Source organism: Dunckerocampus dactyliophorus, chromosome 16 (genome assembly GCF_027744805.1).
Source record: "Dunckerocampus dactyliophorus isolate RoL2022-P2 chromosome 16, RoL_Ddac_1.1, whole genome shotgun sequence".
Taxonomy (NCBI): Eukaryota; Metazoa; Chordata; class Actinopteri; order Syngnathiformes; family Syngnathidae; genus Dunckerocampus; species Dunckerocampus dactyliophorus.
In genome coordinates this window covers 16,257,787-16,280,863 of record NC_072834.1, presented here as the reverse complement: position 1 = coordinate 16,280,863, position 23,077 = coordinate 16,257,787, and the positions used below count along the sequence as shown (strand labels likewise).

Sequence of the window (23,077 nt, the reverse complement as noted above, 5' to 3'; positions counted from 1 at the left end):
TGTAAAAAAAAAAAAAAAAACTAAGCAGGAAAAAGGAAAAACACACCATTGTCCGAGTCTGTTGGCGTGTCAGTCAGTGTCCTTTGCAGCTGCTTGTACTTCATCTCCACTTCCTGAAAGTACACCACAGCATACCTCTCAACTTAGGGTTTTATTTTGTTTTACATGGCTAGTCTGATGTTTTGTATTCCTACGCTTCAGAGGTACATGAAGGCAGCATTTGCATGTCCGAGTGACAGAGTGACTCATGGTTGGCAGACAACCAGGAAGTGAGCATGTGAGTGTTGCATATGTATGAGAGTGAATGTGTGGCTGTGAGACCACACCAGTGTGCCGTTTAGCACCTTGAGGTACTGCAGGTCGGCCTGCAGGAGGCGCAGGTGGGTCATGAGCTGGCGGCTGAGGTTGGGTCCGCCGCCGTCTGTCTGCGAGGAGGAGGACAGCAGCTTGCTCATGTCGATCCTCGTGTCTTCGCCGTCGTCGTCCTCGGAGGCCCCGCCTGGATCCAGAACCACAAAGCCACCTGCAAGAAGACCACAGTCGATGTCGTAAACACTCCAATTAACGCCTCCATTCAAACAACCGCCAATTCTCTATAGTTGCCAGGTGCGTGGTCTGCAAAACAACCACCGGGGTCTCTAATTAGTACTCTGTCAAAAACTTTTGCATTTAACAGCTGTGGCTGTAGGCCACCTACTGGTATACGTTTTAAAATTAGCTCCACAAGATGGCAGTATCAGCAGCTTTATCTACCTCTGCATGCGCTTTAAAATGTTGCCACTTAGCTGTCAGTGTCAAAGTCACGCGTGTCACACTTGTGTGTTAAATCAACTCAGCAGCACTATTACTGCTGATGCAGTTTGCTACTTACCACCATTCCAACATTGGTTCTGTTGCTGCTGTGTTGTGCAATATGCTTGTTCTTAAATGACCACGTGGTCCCTTTCTCCCAAATCATTATTAGAGTTAAAAAAGTTATTGCAAACAGTGGTACCTCGGTTTCCGTTGTTAATTGCTTCCAGAAAGTCTGACAAAAACCGAAGCGATTTTTCCCAATACAATTGCACACTTTTCAAGTCAACATTTTCAAGACTTGAAGGCCCTTTTCAAGACATTTAAATGGAAAAGTTAAGACTATAGTGCAGTATAGTATATGGTTAAGTAAAACAACGCAGGTTAGTACAGGAGCAAGAGTTTAAACAGTGTGAATGATCATTTTATTTTTAGTATATGCAAGTTCCTTATTGGCTGATGTGCAGCATTGCTAGTTCCAGCTCAATGCCAGCTCACTGATTTTGTCTTTTTTACTCGTCTTTGTTCGTTTACATCAGCGCTGTCTAAACCTTTTCCACCAAGGGTCCCCCTTTGACATATCTTTTTTTAATGGCAAGACACAAAATAATTAGGTTTATTAGATTAAAATATTTAATCAGATTAATCATGTTTTCAAATTAATTAATCATGATTAATCACCATGTCACACTGTTACCTTATATTACTTTGCCATATTATATTACTTTGTCATATTATCATATTACCTTATAATTTTCTCATGTACTTTAAACTAGCAAAGAGTACATTTGGAATACAGGAAGTGAACAAATGTATTGCAATTGATGTGAAACGGATGGGGGGTAGGATTAAATAAAATAAACCCACTCCTATTCCTTTTTGGACATGTAGCACTGTGGATTGTCCTGTGTGGTGTATTCCACTGTAACTTGTATGCATTTTCAACATAAATTAAACAATTACCATTACAATGTCTGAAATTTGCCCATTTTTACTGTATTTTATTGAAAGAAAGATAAATGAAATGGCAGGATTATATATATTTGTATGTAATATTAGCGGCAAATAAAATTTCAATCAAGTTAAGAGATGGCACACATGTCTGAAACTCTATTTACCTAACACTGGTTTCTTTAATAGCAGAATATTAGAATCAGACTTTTAACTGTGTTATTATGAGCAATGAGGAGTTGCGTTGAAAAACACCACGTCATTTAAGTTGAATTCACGTTTTGAGTGAATTTTCTGGGATTTCCGAGCACACTTGAATTCAGCAAATTGTACTACCGCATTAAGAGTTACAATGTGAGTGATGGGAATATCCACGTATTGACTTTCTTTGCATTTCTGTTGATTTAAACCACCCATACATGCACAATAAAGACGTTTTTGTTGTGTTTGGCGTGTCTGTGAATGCATCTCACGGTAGTAGTGACAATGAGGAAGTGTCGCTGCAATAACGAATGGACTAGAGACGTATTTGTTTGGAGTTGGAGGTACATACGGTATATGGTGTTTGGAATTGCATGCTGTTGATGTGTTCAGGTCAGAATGAAGTTAGAAAACAGCGTCAGACACTGTGTGACTCTGTGGGGACGCCACAATGTGCCGCCGTCTGTCATCACAAACAGAGCCGTGGCCTGCCATGATGCATAAGCATTAATTACACACACAAAAATAATTACCGATGTTAACGCGCTATTTTTGACAGCCCTAAAAACAATCAAATAAAAAAATAAACAGAACAATAGACAAAAATTAGGCAAAAATTTGTGTCAAAAAATGAATCATACAAAAACTGGAGCGTATGAAAACTGACTGTATAATAAGTTCTCAAATCACAAACAATGCTTACAATTACCTGCTTACAATTAACGCCCCATTCTCTTTGTAGGTAAATACATGCCCGAGCTAGAATTACAGCATTTACTGTAAGACAAAAGGAGATCAATGAACCCTCTCACCATTGCGCTCAGTTTGAGTGTCATCTTTTTGTGAGCTTTCACAAGCTCCGCCCTCTTCAAGCCCAGCTGAGGGACATTTGGGGGTCTCTGGAGAGGAAGTCATCTGACACCCAGGACCTTCACTATTCTCCTCTGTGACCTCTTTGGCCTCACTGGCCATCAGGTGGTTGAAAAGAACCTGCTTCAGCATCACCACTAAGACAGAAGACCTCATGTTAGATCCTCAAAGCCAAAAAACAAATCAGCATCTATTTTGCTCCCGTACATGTCCTCAGAGCTTCTTCAGCTTTGGAGGGTGGAGACGCAAACATCTCGCCCTCTCCGCTCTCTACGGCGATGCCTTGACGACAGCCCTCCTGCAGGAAGGATAACCTGTCGCCCAGGTGACCGTCCAGGAAGGCCTCTAGTTCCTCCTCATCCACCTCCACTTCTTCTTCCTCTTCTTCCTGTCTTTCCACAACAGACGGCTCCTCCGCCTCCACTTCCACCTCCTCCTCGTCCTCTGACTTCATGCCATCGAAAGGACTCCTGAGAGTTGTAGGAGGAGCTTGGATGTCTGAAGACTCTGAGAAGATGCAACACATTACAAGGACACTGCGCTTTAGTCCCATCATTTATCATTTGACCACGTATTCGCCATAACTGCATAATACATACAAAGGCTTGAAATAATCCACAAAGTCAGAAATCATGGTTCGCTCACACACGTGCGCCTGCACAGTTTTCAATAAGTAATATAATTAATGACATTGCTCCTCCTACAGGTTATCAATGATAACCTACATTTTGCACACCATGAATAAACAGAAAGACTCAAAATAATCCACAAAATCAAAAGCCATGGTGCACACACTCACACGAGCACCTCCCCGCTCCTCCCGCCAGTTATTAATAATGACAACAGCCACCTCGCACAATAGAAATGAACATCCGAGCAAGTAACTTGGTAACTTAGACTTTGAAAAAAAGAACACTCTGAAAAAAAGAACACTCCAAGTAATACACTGCAGCCATACTGTAGTGATACAGGGTTGGCACATGTAAACAGGTGAAATGTCTCACATGCTTGTTCTTAGTCTAAATTTGCAGTTACCTGAGGGTTCGTTGCCATCTTTGTTCGATTTCTCCATCCCACAGTTGATGATCTCAATGGCATCCTGCACACCCCTAAAAAAGAATAGATTTTTTGGTAAAGAAGACAAATATAAGAGGCTAACTTACAAAGCGTTGTTGTTAGTAAGCTCACTCAGATGGAGTTGGAGGTGCGTCGCTGCTGTGCGATTTGGCCTTCATGGCGTCGGCGCATTGTGTGATCAGACACTGCCACCTGGTGGACAAATGCGGGATGAGTTGTGTCGTCAAAAGCAGCATTGTGTTGAGTTGTCACGGTTATGTGGCTCCGCTTACGTTCTCTGGTCGGACACGCTCTGAGCCGTCAGCTCGTAGATCTGAGCCCCGTTGTCCGACATGGACAGCACAAAGAAGGACTCTTTGTCTACAGAGGACACAAAAAAATTCAACATAAGCAAAAGCCAGCTTGATATCGACACAACAACGCTAAATAATGACAAGAATTACTGGTGGCGACAGGTCGGACCAGCACGGTGTTGAGTTTGATGACGGGGCTGAAGGTGAGTTTGGTGTCGGCGACGCTGGCCACGTTCTTGCTGTGGAACTTGAGCAGCAGACGCTCGTCCTGCTTTTGGAGCAGAACCAGAATGTCCTCCAGAAGGAGCGTATAGAGGTCTGCAGAGGACCGGCCACACCATTAGGTACACCCGTGTAATCTTAATTAAAAGGTTCACTTTAAAAGTGTTCCCGTACCAATTTTTTTGTCCTTGTTGACTTTCCAGGAGAGCGGTCCCTCGTGGACCATCGTCCTCTTGGTGAGGTCCAGATTCTGCAGAATAATAATCATCTTTCAATGATTAAAAAATACAAAAACTAAACTAAGGGTGTCAAATGATTACATTTTTAAATCAGAATAATCGCAGTTTTCAAATTAATTAATCATAATTAACCACCATTTGAAACAATGTCTGACTCACTTTTACTGTACTTTATTAATAGAAAGATAAATGACATGACTATATATATACGGTATATATTTTAATATATATAAATCAAGATAAAAGCTATCTATTGTGTAATATTGCGGCAGAGGACTCATACTGGTGTCTTAAGTTTTGTTTGCTTGAGCAGTGTTTCCCATCCTTTTGTGTCTTGTGTACCCCCAGAGCCTTTTTGTCGTACCATGAGAGCTCCCTCAATTCGTTCAAAGATACGTCATTTAAGTAAAATTCACAGGTTTTGGGTGCATTTGCTGGGATTTCCGTGCACACTTCAATGCTAATAAGAATATCCACTTATTGTTTTCCTTTGCCTTTCGGTTTATTTAGACCACATACTGTATACACACACATAATAAAGATACTCTGATGATCGGAGAGTCCGTGAGTGCACCTTGCGCGAGTGTGACGGTGAGGAGGACGGAGAAGCGTGTTTGTAAGTTGGAGATACTGTATGTATATGGTGTTGGAATTGCACAGGTCAGAATAACAATAAAACTCTCTTGAATAAAATAAAATAAGAGCATCAGACTGTGGGGGTACGCTACACTGTGCCTGTCCATCTGCCGTCATAACAGAGAGGCGTGTCTTGTCATGAAACAAATGACTTAATTCCGCAAAAAATTCTAATAAAATAAATGAGTTACCACCGTGACCCTAGTGAGGATAAGCGGCATAGAAGATGGCTGGATGGAGTTACCGCCGTTAATGCGTTATTTTTGACAGCCCTAAATGAAAGACATGTTTAGGCAGCGCTCCCACACTTTGTGCCTACCCTCAGCTCCAGGATGAGTGGGTTCTCGTTGGGTTTCAGTGACGAGATATCCAGCCTTCTCTGATAATCCACCAACCTCTGTAAAAAGGGACGAGGTGCAGATGTGTACCTTCAAACAAATTTTATATTGGACAAATGAGGTATTGCCTGCTGCATGACTCTACCTGCTTGTTCTCAGCCTCTTTGACGACTTGGTTGACGTGGTTGAGGATCTGCTTGCAGCATTCCCCGGCTTTTCTTACCTTGTCCGCGTCCTCCTCGTCGCCCTCTGCAGAATCAATAAGGTGGACAATAGTATTGGGACACACGGCTGTTAAATCTCACACAATAAGACGCGGCGCTTTGTACCCGTGTACTTGGCAATCTTCTCCAGCAGAAGTGGGTACTTGGTTGCTCGCTGCATTTCCACAGGGATGATGTCTTTGAGCTGCAGCCGGCGACAGAGGCGGTTTCTCTCAGCCTCCTGAGGAAACATGAGGCGACACAGTGAGCGTGTGCTAACACCTACTTAGCCTGATGTGGATGTTGGTTGCATCCTGAAGCTCTGACCCGCATGAACAAAGTAAACCTCTGGTCTTTCTTCTTCTTGGTCTTGATGAGCTCCAATGCAGATGGCTGGTTGCTGCAGAAAGTGGCCACTGCTCTTTTTATCTTCTCCTCTTCCTCGCCGCTGAACTGGAATAATACACACATGCTTTTAGTTATCTTGGATGAAACCTCTACCTGCTAATCGAGATCGAAAGATGACAAGATTTCTCGTTCAGAAAAAAACGTAAAAAAACGTTTTAACATAAAAAAGTTTAACATAAAAAAACAACTATTTTAACATTTTCCCATAATGCATTTTCTCCCAGCAAAGCATTTTATTGCCGGGGCGCTGCAATGATGTCAGCCTCCCTCTGGGCTCTGGCTCCCTCTGGTGGACAAAGGCAGCATTACAGCGCCTCAGCTGGCGCGCAACAATATGCCATTTTATGACATGGACATGTGCGGCTTAAAGTCCGGTGCGGCTTATCATTATACAAATCTGTTTTACTCTCTAAATTTAGCGAGTGCGGCTTATCTCATTCAATCACAGCTTGTTATCTTTTTTCAAAAGACAGTTCATTACCAGCCATTTTAGACGATTTTGACTGATCTTTCAAGGCACACAGAATATTGTGTTCTATGGCTATATAAACATGTAACCTAACAAAAGAAAGAGTCAACTCCCGTCTTTCAACAGAAACAAAGTTTGCTTCTACCTTTTTCCATTCTTTAGTCATCAGCAGTAGAAAATAGTTAAGTTTCAGGAAAATATGAGTTCCAGACTAACAAAAAAAGAGAAAAACAGCTTTTTGTGAAAAGATACATTTTAAGCATAACTTTTATTTGATACAAATATTTTTTGCTTTTGTGAAAGCTGAACTATCTAAACAACTATACCAACATAAACAACACAACAAAGGGGTGGTTTTATGTAAAAGTAACTATTTACAAACACAACACCATGAACTATTTAAGAATTTTCATATTTGGAACTGAACTATGTGTGCGCATGTGCATGCGCGTTTGTGTGCATGTGTGTGCATTAAAATTTCCCTACAATGCGTAACGTTCTGCATGCTACACTCCTCCACGCTCTCTCACTTCCTCCTTCCTGCCATTTGTGATTCTTCATTAAAATGATCCCTGCCGAGCTCTTATCAAATGCACTACTGCCACCTTGGGGCCATTTTTATGGCTTAAAAGTGCTCTGAAATGTTAAGGCATGAGTGCAGAGTTGCATCATCACCTCTTTTTGCCTCTTGTGCAAAAAACGTAACATACGTATACAGGTAAATACATTGTTGGAATCGGGCGTTCGGGATTATACAAACGTATAAATACGTCTGGTGTTGAAAGAGTAAAACATCAGTGCATCTTATATTAAGCACACAATCAATGAAATGAACTTGAGAATTTGCAAGCTTCCATATATTGCCATGTTCATGCCTTTTCCTCTCCTCTCGCCTCTACACAGGCAGGAAGAAGGTTCACTTTGTGCATTGGTTTCAGGACCTTGGCACATTTGTTCCACAGAACAGCATGAACGGAGTGAGCCCTTTTGTCAGTCATACTGACGGGGCTGCTAGCAAACACACAAAGTGCAGAAGAGTGTAACGTAATAAAAATTAGTACTGTAATTAAATATGACAAAGGTTTAAAAGGTGGATAACTAACGGAATCACAGCGTGGTGTTTACGGTTAACCTCAATAAGCTTGACTTTCACAGGTACCTGCAAACTCAGACTATTCAAAGGAGATGAAGGTAGACCCCACCTGGGAAGTGACTGGTGTGATACGAATCATATTGAAATCGTATAAAGAGGCCGGAACTAGAATTACTTCTGAACTATACAGAGCATCGGCAGCTAATAGGCACTCTACTGATGATAAAAAAGGGAATAAGGACATAGAATTTAAAATCTAAATTGCAAAGGAAGAGTGGTTAAGCATGTTGAAGACGCACTATACATCCACCAGTTCGCAGACCTGGAGGGAGTTCTCCTGGAAGAATATCATACGTTTTTTCGTTACACCAAGGGTTATAAGGGCAAGCAATTACTGTACATAGATCAAGGCCTTGTTGGAGGGGATGTGGATCTGTGGATGCAGATCATTCACACATCTTTTGGAAATGTGATAAGATATTGCAATTTTGGAAAATGTTGGCAGGAATACTAAAGGAAGTACTTGGACATCCGATCCCTTTGTCATGCACCATTATACATTTGGGAAATCTAAATGCAGAGAATGTACAGGGGAAGGCCAGATATCTGGTAAAGATTCTGTGGGTAGCAGGAAAAAAGGCTATTACAAGGAAATGGGGAAGGGAGGATGCCCCTACACAGGAACAGTGGACTGCGATAGCAGAGAAAATTTACGTGATGGAAAGGCTGACGCTCCGCTTTCGGCTACAGGAGACTAAATGGACAATGTTTACATCCAACAGCGACAAAACATATAATGAACACTGGAACTGAGTAACGGAAATGGAATAACAGACCTGCAATCAATCTCCCATGTTGGCACTTTGTTTCTTTTGTTTTGTATTAATAAATGTAAAAAAAAATGTGTACAGCACATTGCAATATATGGTGATATATTTTTGGTTTTCAGTGTACTAAACTATTGTCTCGTCTCGTTCTCGTAGACCCAATCTTGTGTATCGTCTCCGAGTATCTCGTGACACCCCTAATATTTATCATGTATTATTTATGGTCTCAAAAAATGTTGACAATAATATTGTTTAGTGTCAATTTGTGGGACAATAAACATTTCAAACTGCACCTGCATTGTTTTGTGTTTAAAAAAACATTTGTCCAGTCATATTTTTTTTGTACTTTTCTTAAAATTCATGTTAATCTCGTCTTGTCTCGTGACACCCCTACTAATTACTGAGATATACGCAAATCAACATTGTCAAATGGGATTTGCACAGGTCTGGATCAGATATAGATAGAAATTACAAACCCAGAATGCATAAAAAAAAATCTGTAAAAACATAGTGAAGATGAACAGATTTTTCTTTTTGGTTTGACCTACTATTAAAGAATAGGATTTGCAAAAAGTTTTTTTTTAATTATTATAACATTTTTTATCATGTAATGCAAAACTAATTGGATATACATTTTTAAAAAGTAAATAAATCCAGATTGAACTATCAAAAACTGTTGACAGGAAGTTACACTTAAAAAAATAATAATAAAAAAAAGACATCCATGACAAAATGCCAACTGTCTTTCACACGCAGCAGAGGGCAACTCTACCAGTGGCAAGTTATTGCATGCAGCTTACAAATTGAGCCCGATTCCATATAATATGCCACTGAAATATATTGCTTTTAATGTATGCAAAATTATTTTACCCAAGCCAAGAGATCCTCTCCAATCTGACCGATGACAGATGTCTCACTCCTCTTCCTGATTGCTGCCATTTGCTCCGTTAAGGAAACTATGGAAGCCGGACAACAGAATACATTCAATCAGCATATTGTTAGTTTTGTATTTGTTCGGTTTGATTAAAATGATCATGTTCCATCACCGTGCAGCTGAATGATCTCCTCCAGGTTGGTGAAGATGTTCTTGATGTCCTCTGCAGGGAGAACGGCATCTCTGCTCAACCTCTGGTAGAAAACGCCATCCAGCACTTTGAGCATGCGCAGATGCGCCCGCTCGGTGTAAAACAGCTCTGAGTAAGAAGAAGAGAGCTGGGGATGTTTGGATTATTCTTTTTTAGTCCAAGCGCCTCCGCTCACAATTGACTCACCGTTGATAACCTCTTGTCTCTTTATCTCCTGCGCCGTCAGGCTGGCCAGCACGTCGCGGCTGACCAGGCTTTGCCAGTTCAAAGGGTCCTCCTCGCTCTCGGCCTCGCACACCTGGTCATCCTCGCTCTGGACATCAGCCGTGCTCACCGCACACTGCACCTCCATCCTAGAAGCACATGCAGTATTAGTCTGCCATCATGTTTATGTGCTTTTTATGCTTGGTTTTCTGCCTTAATTCTATATACAGCCCTCATTGAAATACTTGAAATTTATTTAATATTATTAATTTTAACCCATTCCATCTATCCATCTTCTATGTCGCTTATCCTCGCTGGAGTCTACCCCAGCTGACTGTGGGCAAGAGGCGGGGTACACCCTGGACTGGTCGCCAGCCAATGGCAGGGCACATACAGACAAACAACCATTCACACTCACATTCATACCTATGGACAATTTAGAGTCTCCAATTAAACTAACATGCATGTTTTTGGAATGTGGGAGGAGTACCTGTAGAAAACCCACGTACGGGGAGAATATGCAAACTCCCAACAGAGATTCAAACCCAGATCTTCCCGATCTCTTGACTGTGTGGCCAACATGCTAACCACTTGGCCACCATGCGGCCCCACCAGAACATTACTACAGTAAATTCTACAACATAAACAAGTCAAATAGTTATTTTTCCATAATTACAGATATGCATGTGCTTGACAAAAGGCCAAAGACTGCATTAATTGGATTCCTCACAAAGTACAAATGTCCATTCTCATTGAGGTCCACAATTAATTAGTTAGATACTTAGACAGATAGTTTGATAGATTGACAGATACTTTATTAATCTCCAAAAGGAATTCACGTTTCGAGCAGCTCTCCAAAAATGTCGTCATAAACTTAATCACAAAATAAAACCAAGGCAAGACAGTAGAGATAGGAAAAGAAAAAATAATATCATAAATATATAAATAAATACAGTTCACATCCAATCTGTAGTGCAATACCTGAACCATTTTGTATTCACTATGTCACTATGCATTCTTTACTTGTGTATCTTGCTTGCTGCTGTAACAGGTGAATTTCCCTGCTATGGGATTAATAAAGTACTACTGCTACTACTAATAATAATAATAATAATGCATAAGTAATAATAATAATAATACATAATAATACATAATTTGGTAAAACGTCCAGTCCTGTGTGTGTTATACACTGTGGTATATGTATTTGATTGTTATTTTATATATATATATATACAGTCAAACTTGTCTATATCGGCCACTAGAGGGAGTCTGCAAAAGTGGCCGCTAGAGACAGGTGGCCTCTATAGACAGGTTGGCGTCCAGGTTGAATGTTGACCAGTAGAGGAAAAAAAAGAAAAAAAAGAGAAAAAATAATAATAATGTTGACCAGTAGAGGGCACTGCGGACTGCAGATAAAAGTTGTACAACACTGCTAGGCTTGTTATTATCATGGTTCATGGTTCATGGTTTTAATTCATCCTGAACATGCATATGACTCAAACAGTAGCACATCACATAGTACAATTCACAATTTTGCATGTCCAAAAAGGAGTAGGACAAAGCAAAGCTTATTTAATCCTACCCCTCATCAGTTTCACATCAGTTGCAATACATTTATTCACCTGACACCTTTTATTCACCTTAACACTGACAAGTTAACAGACTAGTAGCGAACGGAAAAGAAAACGGCTTTGTTTGTGTCGAATACAGAAGATGAGGACTTTGATGGATTTGTGGATGAGGATTGATCAAAAATAACGTGAGTACATTCTAAAATACTCAATTAAGTACAACCGAACTCAGTTTTGCTCCCGCTGCTGCATGCTTGCTAGCGTATGTTTTTTTTTTTTATTGTAGCGTCGCTGGGAGCACGTCCTGTTCCCAGCCTACTTTGCGGTAATGTTTTGGTGCAAATGCTCTTAAAGTTAAATGTTTGACCAGGAAATAGCAAGCTCAAAAGAAGACGGCTTTTTATGTGGAACAACTGACAGTTTGTGTGGATCTTGTGAATGATTGTGACTGAGCTAGGACTCAGTAATTAAAGTCTACACACGACGGCTTCATTTATTAAAATACGAACTTTTTCGTGCATGAAGCTTCTACTTGAGTTGGTAATTTGACCGCTATATGCAGTCAGATATTGACCAAGGGAGACAAAATGGGTGGCCGCTGGCCGCGTTAGACAGGTGACTGCTATACACAGGGTCTATAACATGTAAATTTGCTGCGGGGGATTTTTCAGTGGCTGCTATAGGCAGGTGGCCATTCTATAAAGGTGGCTGCTAAGACAGGTTTGACTGTATGTATATATGTAATATATATATATATATATATATATATATATATACACACACACACACATACATATACATACATACATACATACATACATACATACATACACACACACACACACACACACACACAGAGTTATTTCTTTTCAAAGTTCACTCAATCAACACCAAACTTAAGTGTACAGCCTCAGGGGAGTCACAAACCCAAGTCTGTCAAGTTCCAGCAAGATCAGTCAACAAAAGGGATTTGCAAGGGGCGAGGTTTAGACCTAATTGGCAATAATTAATTGACCATTCATCCAATTATGATAGAACTGTCAGGATATATCTTCAGAACACACGTCTCAGCATGTCCTCCAAAGCATAGGGGCCACAACAAATGCTAAAACCATTAAAAATGTGCGAGTCCAGCTCTACAGATTGTAGCCTAACGCAATGGTCCCCAACCTTTTTTGACCCACGGACTGGCTTGTGTTCCCACAAATCTCCCGCGGACCAGGGGGGTATCATAAATTATCTAATCTAATTTAAATTATCTAATCTAATTTATCTTATTTATTATGTATTGTGTACAACTAAGACATGAATAACATGAAATTAAAAGCACAAAATGAATGCCAACCCACCATCCACCAGTTCAGGCCTCGAGTTTTTCCAGAGAGATGATTACATCGCTGTTTAACGTGTGTGGTAAAAGGCAGTGTGCTAGCATGAATTAACTTGAGACCAATGTGCACATTAGCACTCAATAAGTCATCAAAACTTACCTTTATGCATTCCCACATAGTATCAGCATTTGACACCAAATATGAGGTGAAAGAAAAATGGTAAAACATTTTTTTAAAAAAAAGGAAATTATTTTTTCTTTGTGTGTGACCCACGACACGGTACCGGGCCGCGGCCCGGGGGTTGGCGATCTCTGGCTTAATGTACCTAATGAAGGAGGCACTCACTGTATACGATCTCATTTGATCCATCACAAAGTCGGGCTTCGGCAGTAATTTGTCATTTTAAGATGTTTATGGTCAAGAAAGAAGTACCTGAAAGTGTCCTGGTCTCCTTCCTCCTGCAAGTGTTCTAGGTTAGAAGGGCTGAAGTCAAACTGAGTGCTTGTCGGGCTGGAGACACCATCCTGGTGGTCGCTGGATGCCAGAACCTCGCCCAATCGCGGCTGGAAGGAGAAAGGAGACACATCTGAAGAGAAGAGAGCAGGAAAATTAGGAAGAAATCATCATCATCATGGATCTAATGTGACAGCAGAGGACTCGTACTGGTGTCTGAGTCTTGTCCGCTGGTGTCTGAGGTCAAAGCGGTAGGGGAGCTGTGCGTGGACGAGGCGAAAGGCGAAACGTGGCTGCCGGTGTCCGATCCCTCGCTGAGCTGATTCCCACGGATGCGTCCAGAATTTGAAGGAGACAAGTCTGGAGGCTCAGGGATGCCAAAGGCTGCCTGGGAGAGGAGCTTTGGTGAACGCTGCTTGTTCACCTCCACGGCCTTGCCGACTACACGACAATAGAACACACTGGTCAACTAAACAGGAATGTTTGTAGAAAGCCACAATGACTCCACTGGACACCCTCCCGTTATTTATGATATGAGGACATGTAGCATTGTAGCATAAGTTGTTCAATAAAGTGTAAAAGGACTACAGATGGACATTGCTAAATCTGGTGCACCCATCCATTCAATATGAATAACGTAAAGTGCTTACCGTCCATAACCTAATAGTATGAATAATAGAGTTATGTCAATGCCTAATGTTTATACAGTACCGTTTAAGTACACAACTAGTTTTGTTACTTTAGTAACAAATGAATGAAATTTAATAACACATTTATTAAATTGTTTAAGAAATGATTTTATATTTAAACAATAAATAAAGAAATATGTAGTTAAAATATCATTTCAGAATTCTAAATCTAAAATTATTTTAAATAAAAATGCATGATCAGGTCACACTAAATATTAAGACTATTTTTTTCTAATTTGTGTAAATGATTTGGCTGTACTCCATCCATCCATCCATTTTCTATACCACTTCTCCTCATTAGGGTCACGGGGTCATGCTGGAGCCTATCCCAGCTGACTTCAGGCGACAGGCAAGGTACACCCTGGACTGGTCGCCAGCCAATCGCAGGGCACACATAGACAAACAACCATTCACACTCACATTCATACCTATGGACAATTTAGACCTAACATGCATGTTTTTGGAATGTGGGAGGAAGCCGGAGTACCCAGGGAAAACCCACGCACGCACGGGGAGAACATGCAAACTCCACATTTGGCTGTACTCCAATATCCAAATTAACTATATTATTTATGAAATAATTTTCTCTATAATAAATACATAAATGTATACAGTTACAATATAAGTATGTGATAACAAATATTAGAGTTAACACTAAATTAAAGCTGCTTTGACTTTTTAAAAAATATTTTATTATTATTTGGCTGTATTGTAATTACCAAATAAACAAATGAAATAAATGATTAACAAAATAATTTCCTCTATTTATTTAAATAAAAGAATAAAAATTTTGTTACAATAGAATTTTGTAATAATAAATTTTAAATTACAAATAAAAATAATATGATATATACATTCTTTTCTGATTTCCACCACACTTTGCACATCCACCATCTTCTATGCCGCTTACCACATGCTGCTCAATCTGGGAATTTCACCTCAACTAACTTTGCCAAAATTGAAGGTGACACCCTTTCTGGCCCTAGTTGAGATATAAGTACTATACTATATGGAAAATATATCACTGAAGGATACAATGATATGCAAACAGATTTTTGCTGTTCTCACCCGAGGTGGAGTCCACTCTGCTGAGGCGGCGCGGAGGAACGAGGATGTTGGGAAAACGAGGCTTCCTCACCTTCTCCTCACCTTCCTTCTCAGGCTTGATACTCTTCTGTTGGTTAAAAAAACACGTTCTTTCTGAGCATTGATTTTCTACTGTTTAGGTGTGGATCTGTCAAAAAACTATTAGAATGAAGTCTACGTGTCAGACCTTAATCTTGGGTAGGAAATTGATACGCGCTCTTTTCTGCTCCAAGCCACGAGGCTCTTTCACTTTCACTCCAAGGTGCTTCATGTAGGTGAGAATGACATACTGCATGGTTTGGCTGCAACACAACAGCACACACACTCAGTAGAGTAACTAACATGCCACAAATAAATGCAGACAAAGTCGTACCACTTGTCCTCCTCGGTGGGCTGCGACGTGAACCTGCAAGAGGCAATGAGATAAAAGCAACACTCAGAAAACATTTATACCATTAAAACAGAAAACATATTTGCAGACTGCATTGCAACAAAAGGCACAAATAACAGCAACAATGGTCTCTGTAGACCGGCTAAGGCATCACACCTAACAAAAGTGGACTAACTAACAAATGTTGCACTCCAGAAAACTGTGGAATTTGCATTGTTGCTCATGTTGGAGTTCCTATGAGCAAAGTTTGGGTAAAAAAACAAAAACAAACCCAAAGCGTAGTCTCTAATGCAGCTAACCATATAAATACAAATTTAACTACGATCAATACATAACCTCCTGTTTTGTGCACACCACCCTGTGATGTCACACAAAGGATACGATGCAAAAAAACAAGAAATGCTTTAACATAATGTAAAATTGAAATAATACAAAATATCATACAAAACATTTATATAAACATGTTTTCTAGATTAAATGATTTGCAGATTACATATGATTATATATTATACTGCATATCATTTTATCATGTTAACGTGCAAATATTTTTCTATTGTTTAATAAAAATAAAAAAGCATAGACTACTATATATATAAACTGCTTAAAAAAATAAAGTGAACACTAAAATAACACATCCTAGATCTAAATTAATGAAATATTCTTATTAAAGACGTTTGTCTTTACATAGTTGAATGTGCTGGCAACAAAATAACACAAAAATTATCAAAGGAAATCAAATTTATTAACACATGGAGGTCTGGGTTTGGAGTCACGCTCAAAATTAAAGTGGAAAAAGACACCACCTGTTGTCTATTCCATTTGCTCAACAGATTGTGAAAATGATTGTCAATCTGTGTTGCTTCCTAAGTGGACAGTTTGAATAATGGCGCAGCACTTTTGACTGAGTGTGAATTGAATGTTCCCCTTGTTTTTGAGCAGTGTATATATATACTGCTCAAATCTCTGAAAAATCTGAGAAGTAACTGAGAAGTAACTGCAGACGGGCGTAAGACAGCGATTTGGGAACTACTGTACTGTACTACAGAAGGTTGAGCACAGCAAACATACTTTCAAGAAGTGGATGAACGCTCCAAATTACACTTGTTAGTGTTGTGGCTGCACATGAGATCGTAATGCGTGAGAAGCCATTCAAAGATGGAGAACATGAAAGAATCGTTCATAAAAATATCATAGCATCTGTTCTCCAAATTAAAAAATAAGCAGGAAATTCAGAAAATGAAAGAAATGTTGCTCTCCGCAAAGACAGTCAAGAACATGACCAATAGAATGGCAACAAGCATCACCAGTAGGCAAATTGATGACATTCATTCAATGCAAGCATATTGAATCGCCTGTGATTAGTCAAGTGATGTAAATGAGTGGTTCTCAACTAGTTTAGCTGCGTGACCCACCATCACCCCTCAATGACAATTGATGACCCAAATTGTGGGAATTTTCCACTCAAACTTGTCATATATCTTATATTTTAAAGGGACTGTTTTCAGCACATGAGTGACATGACACGCTGTCTCTTTAAGGCACGCTCTTCTCTAGCAGATATCTGCAGCTGTGTGTCCTTCCTCTCCCACTCAAGCTTGACCCACCAATCGAGAACCACTGATGTAAACGTTATGGAGCAGACAGCTCTGATATACAGATATGTGAACTCTGATGCGCTTTTTTATGTTAAAGTTGGCTATGTTTAGTTTTCATTTTACACAATTATAGGAACGATTCAAAAAGGCCCACATAGTTCAGTGTTTAAATTATTTCAAAGTAGGCCTACAAAACCACTCTGCACTTCTGTTCATTGAATTCTGTTGTTGTAACATGTAAAATTTAAAAAAGATCAAAGAGCATAAGAGCTTTCTTAGAGCTGCTTATGACTATCTAAATACAATTTGTAACATTATTAGAGCCCTATAGACATGAAATAACACCCCTATAGTCACCTTTACACCCCTATTATTCTTTGTTTACACCACATTGCCAACTGTAATGCGCAGGCTACGGGATCACTACGGCCGCCGCTTTAATTAAACATAGCGAGCTACCAAGCTAAGTAGTTCACCTGAAAGGGTTTCAAATGGAGTGGAGAAGAAGAACAAAGTAAAAAGCCAAAAACTTCCACAGAAATGGGAGAAGAACTTGTTTTCGCTATGTCATGTCGGACATGCCACGGATGACTCCATGAAGTGTGAAGGCAATCTAATATAATGTCACATCTCAACGTAACATTACTGACGCCTAGTGGCCAGAATACATATAACTTGTCTTTCAATATTTTTGGACTAACAATAGTCCATTGTCCACCGCGAAACAGCAACCGTGTATTAATTCATTCATTGTCTAAAAGGATATTGAAACCGCAATGTAGCGAAGGACGACTGTAATGTTGAACGCTTCAGTGCCTCAAAAGCAAATTGTGCGTCTAGGAAACGACAAAATAAATAAATAAAAGACATGCAATGTGTGCGTGTCTCACAAGATGTCCTCAATCTTGGAGAGAATGTGTTCGGCACAGGAGCATTCTCTCTCCCAGGCCACTGGGTCTTTTCCTCCGTTGTCTGAGTCTATTTTGGACAGCTCGTCCTCAGCCAGTGTCAGTCCCATGCTGCGCTTCTGTCTGCAAGGCACGCAACGCAACACATCACACAAATATGTACGCTAAGACTGCATCACATTCCTGCTGCATTGTGTGTTTGTCGCCAACCTGAAGTCGTCCAGGTTCTTGTGGAGGTCTGTTAGCAGCGAGTCCTGTAGGGTTTGTGTGTACTGTTTGCACACCTCCTCTGGGATTAACTCCAGCCTGCGCTTCTCTGTGCACACAAACACATTTCATGTTACTCATCAGTTTGATTCATTATTTTTAGAAATAAATGAATATTCATGTATATTTCTTGATCTGATATTTTAACATTTATTAGATATTTTTTAATTAATATCTGGATTTATTTTAACCCAAAATGTCTGGGAAACACAGTGCAGCTATCATCTTACTACATCTATGCAAAATAGCAACAGGATTATTTTTGTTATATTTATAAACATATGAATATTATATTTATACAGTGAGAGTAATATTTTTATATTTTATTAATGTATTATTTATTTGCAAAATACATTTATATAAATATATAATATGTATTTATGTACTTATATATTGATATTGTAATGTCTATTTATTTGTTATAAATAGATTCATATATTTAATCATCTAGATTTTTACATTTTATTTATTATTTAAAATTTAGATTTATTTTAACCCAAAATGACTGCAGGAAACTATTATCCTACTAGATCAGGTGTCGGCAACCGTTTATAACAACAGAATTCAACTAACAGAAATGCAGAGTGCATGTGTAGGACTACCGGTACTTTGAAATCTGAACTATGGCTTTTTTGAGTCGTCCCCAAGTTTGTGTAAAATTAAAAGAAAACAGTCAACTTTAACATCAGAGTTCACATATCTGCATATAAGCGTGTCTGCTCAATATCCTTTACATCACTTGACTCACCACAGGCAATTCAATATGCTTGCACTGAATGAATGTCATCAATTTGCCTACTGGTGATGTTTGTTGTCATTCTGATGGTCCTGTTCTTGACTGTCTTTGCAGGGAATGAATAATTGATAATACTAATTTCTTGTTTATATTTTTAATTCGCAGATCTCCATGATCTCCATTGCAGTCACAACGCTAGCAGCTGTAGTTGAGGTTGGAGCCTTCATTCATTTTTTGAAAGTATGTTTGCTCTGCTCAACCTTGCATAGTAGTTCCGAAATCGCTCCCTTACGTCCATCTGCAGTTACTTTTAAGAAAAAGCCAAGTGCTTCTTTTGAAAATGTCTTTCAACGTTACATTTTCTGTTTGCTAATTTCTGTTTGCTAATTTCTCGCCACATATCAAGCACACGGCTGGGTGAACCAGCATCATTGGCAGTGAAGGCAAAGGAATATATCCATTCAGAATCCATTCATCCATTTTCTATGCCGCTTCTCCTCATTAGGGTCGCGGGGGTATGCTGGAGCCTATCCCAGCTGACTTTGGGTGAGAGGCGGGGTACACCCTGGACTGGTCGCCAGCCAATCGCAGGGCACATATAGACAAACAAGCATTCACACTCACATTCATACCTATGGGCAATTTAGAGTCACCAATTAACCTAACATGCATGTTTTTGGTATGTGGGAGGAAACCGGAGTACCCGGAGAAAACCCACGCACGCACAATTTGCCCCGAGGTCTTCCCGATCTCCTGACTGTGTGGCCAACATGCTAACCACTCGGCCACCGTGCATCTGTTTTCTTCCGATATTTTACATTTTAGGGACGTATTCATGGTTATAGATAGCTTACCACGGGGATAGGACACTGTCAAGAGGTCTTTTTCGTGAATCACTGACTGAAAAAATTTACCCCTCCCCCTTACCTTGCTCATCCAATCAGCAGACAGAGCGATGCATTCACGTACTAGCGGTGAGTCGGATAATTTAATCAGTTTTCGAAAACGCACATTTCCTCTGTGTTTAAAAAAAAAAAAAAAATTCAGAGCTCGTTGTGGGAGCCACAAAAAGGAGGCGGAAGAACTGCACACGGTTCCGGAGCTGCAGGTTGCCAACCACTGAACTAGATCTACACAAAACAGCAACAGGATTATTTGTAATAATTAATTTTTTTATCAACTTAATACTATATTTATATTAGTCTTTTTATATTTTGGTAATATATTTACATTTTAAAATTTTTTTTTTCTTAAAATATTTATGTAATGTGTATCTTTTATATTTTATTTTTATATTATTTTAATTGTTAATATTTTAATATGTAAATATATTCATATCGTGGATTTTTTACATTTATATGTATTTTTTTCTTTTTTTTAACTTGGACTTTTATTTGGATTTAATTTAAAACAAAATGTGCAAAACTCTGCTGGAAAAGGGGGCGGAATGTTGGCAAAATGAAGGAGATGAAAGCCATACTCGCTAGCTTTTAGTACACCCTGCGTCTGGATCATATTATGTGCAAAAGATGGTCGCCATGGGATTACTTACAATATGGGCGCAGTGCTAGAAAAATAAGCTTTCTCTTGGTGTATTGTGCTGAAATAGTCCCAACAGTGCATGATATGCTGCTATGTCTCCCATATACATTTTGGGTCTGTTGGCAAGCAATGCTTAACATTCACTTAAATCTGAAAACACATTTACCAAGTTCGGCTGCGACTGCATCTGGAACTGGGACTTTAAGATTCTATAAAAGAATCACACACAAAAAGATAAGCTAAGAAAAAAAAAGAAAGGTGCCATGGTGAGCAAAATACAGGGAACCTACAGCTGTGCGATCCATGAAGAGGGAGTGAAATTCCATAAAGAAGCGTCGATTTTCTTTGGAGCTTGTTTGCTTGTGTATGTCGGCGTAGAGAAAACACAGCTAAGGAGACATTTTATATCATCAATGTCACAGCAAGCGGGCTGTCCCATATGTGTCCATTACAACGTCAGTACCAGAGGGGCGGGGTCAAACTGGGAGACCACATGATGGAGGAAGACGGCGAGGTGAGCGGGCCGACACTTCAGCAAGTCGATGCTCTGGAAACAGCTGCACTGCCCGTTAATCTGAAAGACACATAAACCACTTACGACTCACTTTAAACACGCAATATGCAGGACCAGTCAAAAGTCTGGACACATCTTCCCATTATAACGAATAAGAAACTGTCTCCAAACTTGTAGTAACACAAATATTCACTCAGTTACTCTACCTGCTCCTGCTGCGAGTCAAAGTAGTCATCTTCTGCTCCGATAATTTGGGGGTGGAGGAGGTATGGAGGGCCAACCACAATGCACTGGGCACTGGTGTCCTGAGAGATGCATCAAAAGTTGTTCTTTTAAAATCACACACAAATACATTAAAAGTAGGGTTGTCACAACATCTCGTGTCACAATCTCGCAAGATTTAAACGGGACAAGATTTCTCATTCAGAAATACAATGTCTCATGGGCACTAGGCCTGGGACGATAATAAGTCAAGGAATTAATCACACAATAAATGAAAATGAACTGGATCATTTTGCCGGAATCAATATATTGCCATGTGCACGCGTGTCTGTTTTGCTCGTTCAGTCTGTACATTGGTTTCAGCACCTTGGCACATTTGTTCCATAGAACAACAGCATGAATGCAGTGAGCCCTTTTGTCAGTCATACAGTCTCTGTCTCGGTGGGTGGAGGTGGTGGTGGCAGACTGCACTGGCAGAGTGCAGAAGAGTGTAACAGTAGAAATTCACTTAGTAGATTGCAATATAATGTCATATTTTAAAATCTGTTTTCATTGTACTTTTCTTAAAATGAATGTTAAAACTTCGTCTTGTCTTGTCTTGTAGACCCAATCCTGTGTATCGTCTTGTCTCGTGACACCCCTAGTTTAAACCATTCAAATGTTTTTTTGTTTAATTTCAAAAACACTAGGTAGTAAACTGCGCTAGCCCTGGATAATACTAGTATTTGCTAAGGCTTGTCTTTATTCTTTCACATTTTATGTTCTTTAAGCAAATCATTTGAGTTCATTGTAAAGTACAATTTGCTCGTAACAAACTTGGAAAGTGCCTGCCATCCTTATATTAATATGAAGCACAATTTGCTATTAACAAACCTTAAGCAGTAATTCAGTCAATAATGAGCCCAGTCAGCTAGCCGTACACATTAGCATTAGTTAATGCTAGCATTCATTCTTGCTTTCTGAGGCTGTAATGTTGCCCATCATCTCGACAGAACATTTTAATGGACTAAAAAGCACGGCACTAGCATTTCTTGTGGTATTTTCCTGTAATATTAAGCAAAGAAATCTTGGTATATGGTTAAATCTGATAGTAACAGAGGCTTTGAAAGTGTTTTGAAAGCCGTATTCTTCTGAATCGTTACTAAGCATGATGGTTATGATGTTAAAAGTAAATAAAAATGCAGTTCTAACTTTGTCGGGGGCATCCTCGGCATCGGGCGACGAGCAGGAGTTGAGGCCATCTCGGCGGCTGTCGTCGGAGCTCTGACGGGGCATTTCTCCTGTCTCAGGGAGGACAGGGCCTGGGCCGCCGCCGCTCAACTTAAATCCACAAACACAGACGGGACACACAGCACAACAATTAAGCTAAATTGATTGTTTAGTCTGGCGGGGAAGGGAATTCAGCGGAGGTCCCATGGGGATTTTCAAAGCGGGAGGGTTTCATCCCTATTTTTAGCGATGAGAACATTGTTATTAAAAAGCAGCGGGTGTGCAGACTTCCTGTTGTGTTTAGATCTCAGAATGTAGCTGCTTTAGAGTAAATATACTTGTGTTATATAACTATGGGGTCGCCACCATTTGAGTTTAGAACAAAATGACACCACGACAATGTTTTCATTGGCATTGGCTTATTCATTGATTTAGCTGCCGGGATGAGGTGTTAAAAACTACTAAATTAACAATCTGATTCTTGTGTGGAAAGGTAGTAATGAAGGAATGAACCATTATCATTCATGCGGATCTATTTATGATTCTTGTAATGCACTTTGCTTCCCCCTACAGGACTGGAGTGAAACATTAGCAGTTAAATGATGAGCTTTTTTTAATGTGCCCATTACAGTAAAAAACAAACATCTATTATTAC

At 39.7% G+C, this 23,077-nt stretch overlaps 1 protein-coding gene across 2 annotated transcripts in view; it reads right to left on the bottom strand.

Moving 5' to 3' along the window:
* The window catches only part of arhgef12b (Rho guanine nucleotide exchange factor (GEF) 12b), a 51,081-nt gene that overhangs the window by 2,056 nt on the left and 25,948 nt on the right, over nt 1-23,077 (bottom strand). For both annotated transcript variants that reach the window (XM_054754865.1, XM_054754866.1), the window contains exons 8-35: nt 22,405-22,533; nt 21,198-21,296; nt 20,941-21,051; nt 20,768-20,866; nt 20,644-20,686; nt 18,143-18,248; nt 17,915-18,055; nt 15,412-15,444; nt 15,226-15,340; nt 15,021-15,126; nt 13,474-13,704; nt 13,243-13,396; nt 9,891-10,057; nt 9,666-9,812; nt 9,490-9,575; nt 6,150-6,275; nt 5,949-6,063; nt 5,765-5,868; nt 5,601-5,678; nt 4,581-4,656; nt 4,335-4,502; nt 4,164-4,251; nt 4,003-4,083; nt 3,850-3,923; nt 3,022-3,321; nt 2,757-2,951; nt 345-523; nt 47-113 (exon numbers count right to left, since the gene is read on the bottom strand). In XM_054754865.1, the coding sequence (XP_054610840.1) occupies nt 47-113; nt 345-523; nt 2,757-2,951; nt 3,022-3,321; nt 3,850-3,923; nt 4,003-4,083; nt 4,164-4,251; nt 4,335-4,502; nt 4,581-4,656; nt 5,601-5,678; nt 5,765-5,868; nt 5,949-6,063; nt 6,150-6,275; nt 9,490-9,575; nt 9,666-9,812; nt 9,891-10,057; nt 13,243-13,396; nt 13,474-13,704; nt 15,021-15,126; nt 15,226-15,340; nt 15,412-15,444; nt 17,915-18,055; nt 18,143-18,248; nt 20,644-20,686; nt 20,768-20,866; nt 20,941-21,051; nt 21,198-21,296; nt 22,405-22,533 (3,418 nt within the window). The remainder of the gene's footprint in view (nt 1-46; nt 114-344; nt 524-2,756; nt 2,952-3,021; nt 3,322-3,849; nt 3,924-4,002; nt 4,084-4,163; nt 4,252-4,334; nt 4,503-4,580; nt 4,657-5,600; nt 5,679-5,764; nt 5,869-5,948; nt 6,064-6,149; nt 6,276-9,489; nt 9,576-9,665; nt 9,813-9,890; nt 10,058-13,242; nt 13,397-13,473; nt 13,705-15,020; nt 15,127-15,225; nt 15,341-15,411; nt 15,445-17,914; nt 18,056-18,142; nt 18,249-20,643; nt 20,687-20,767; nt 20,867-20,940; nt 21,052-21,197; nt 21,297-22,404; nt 22,534-23,077) is intronic.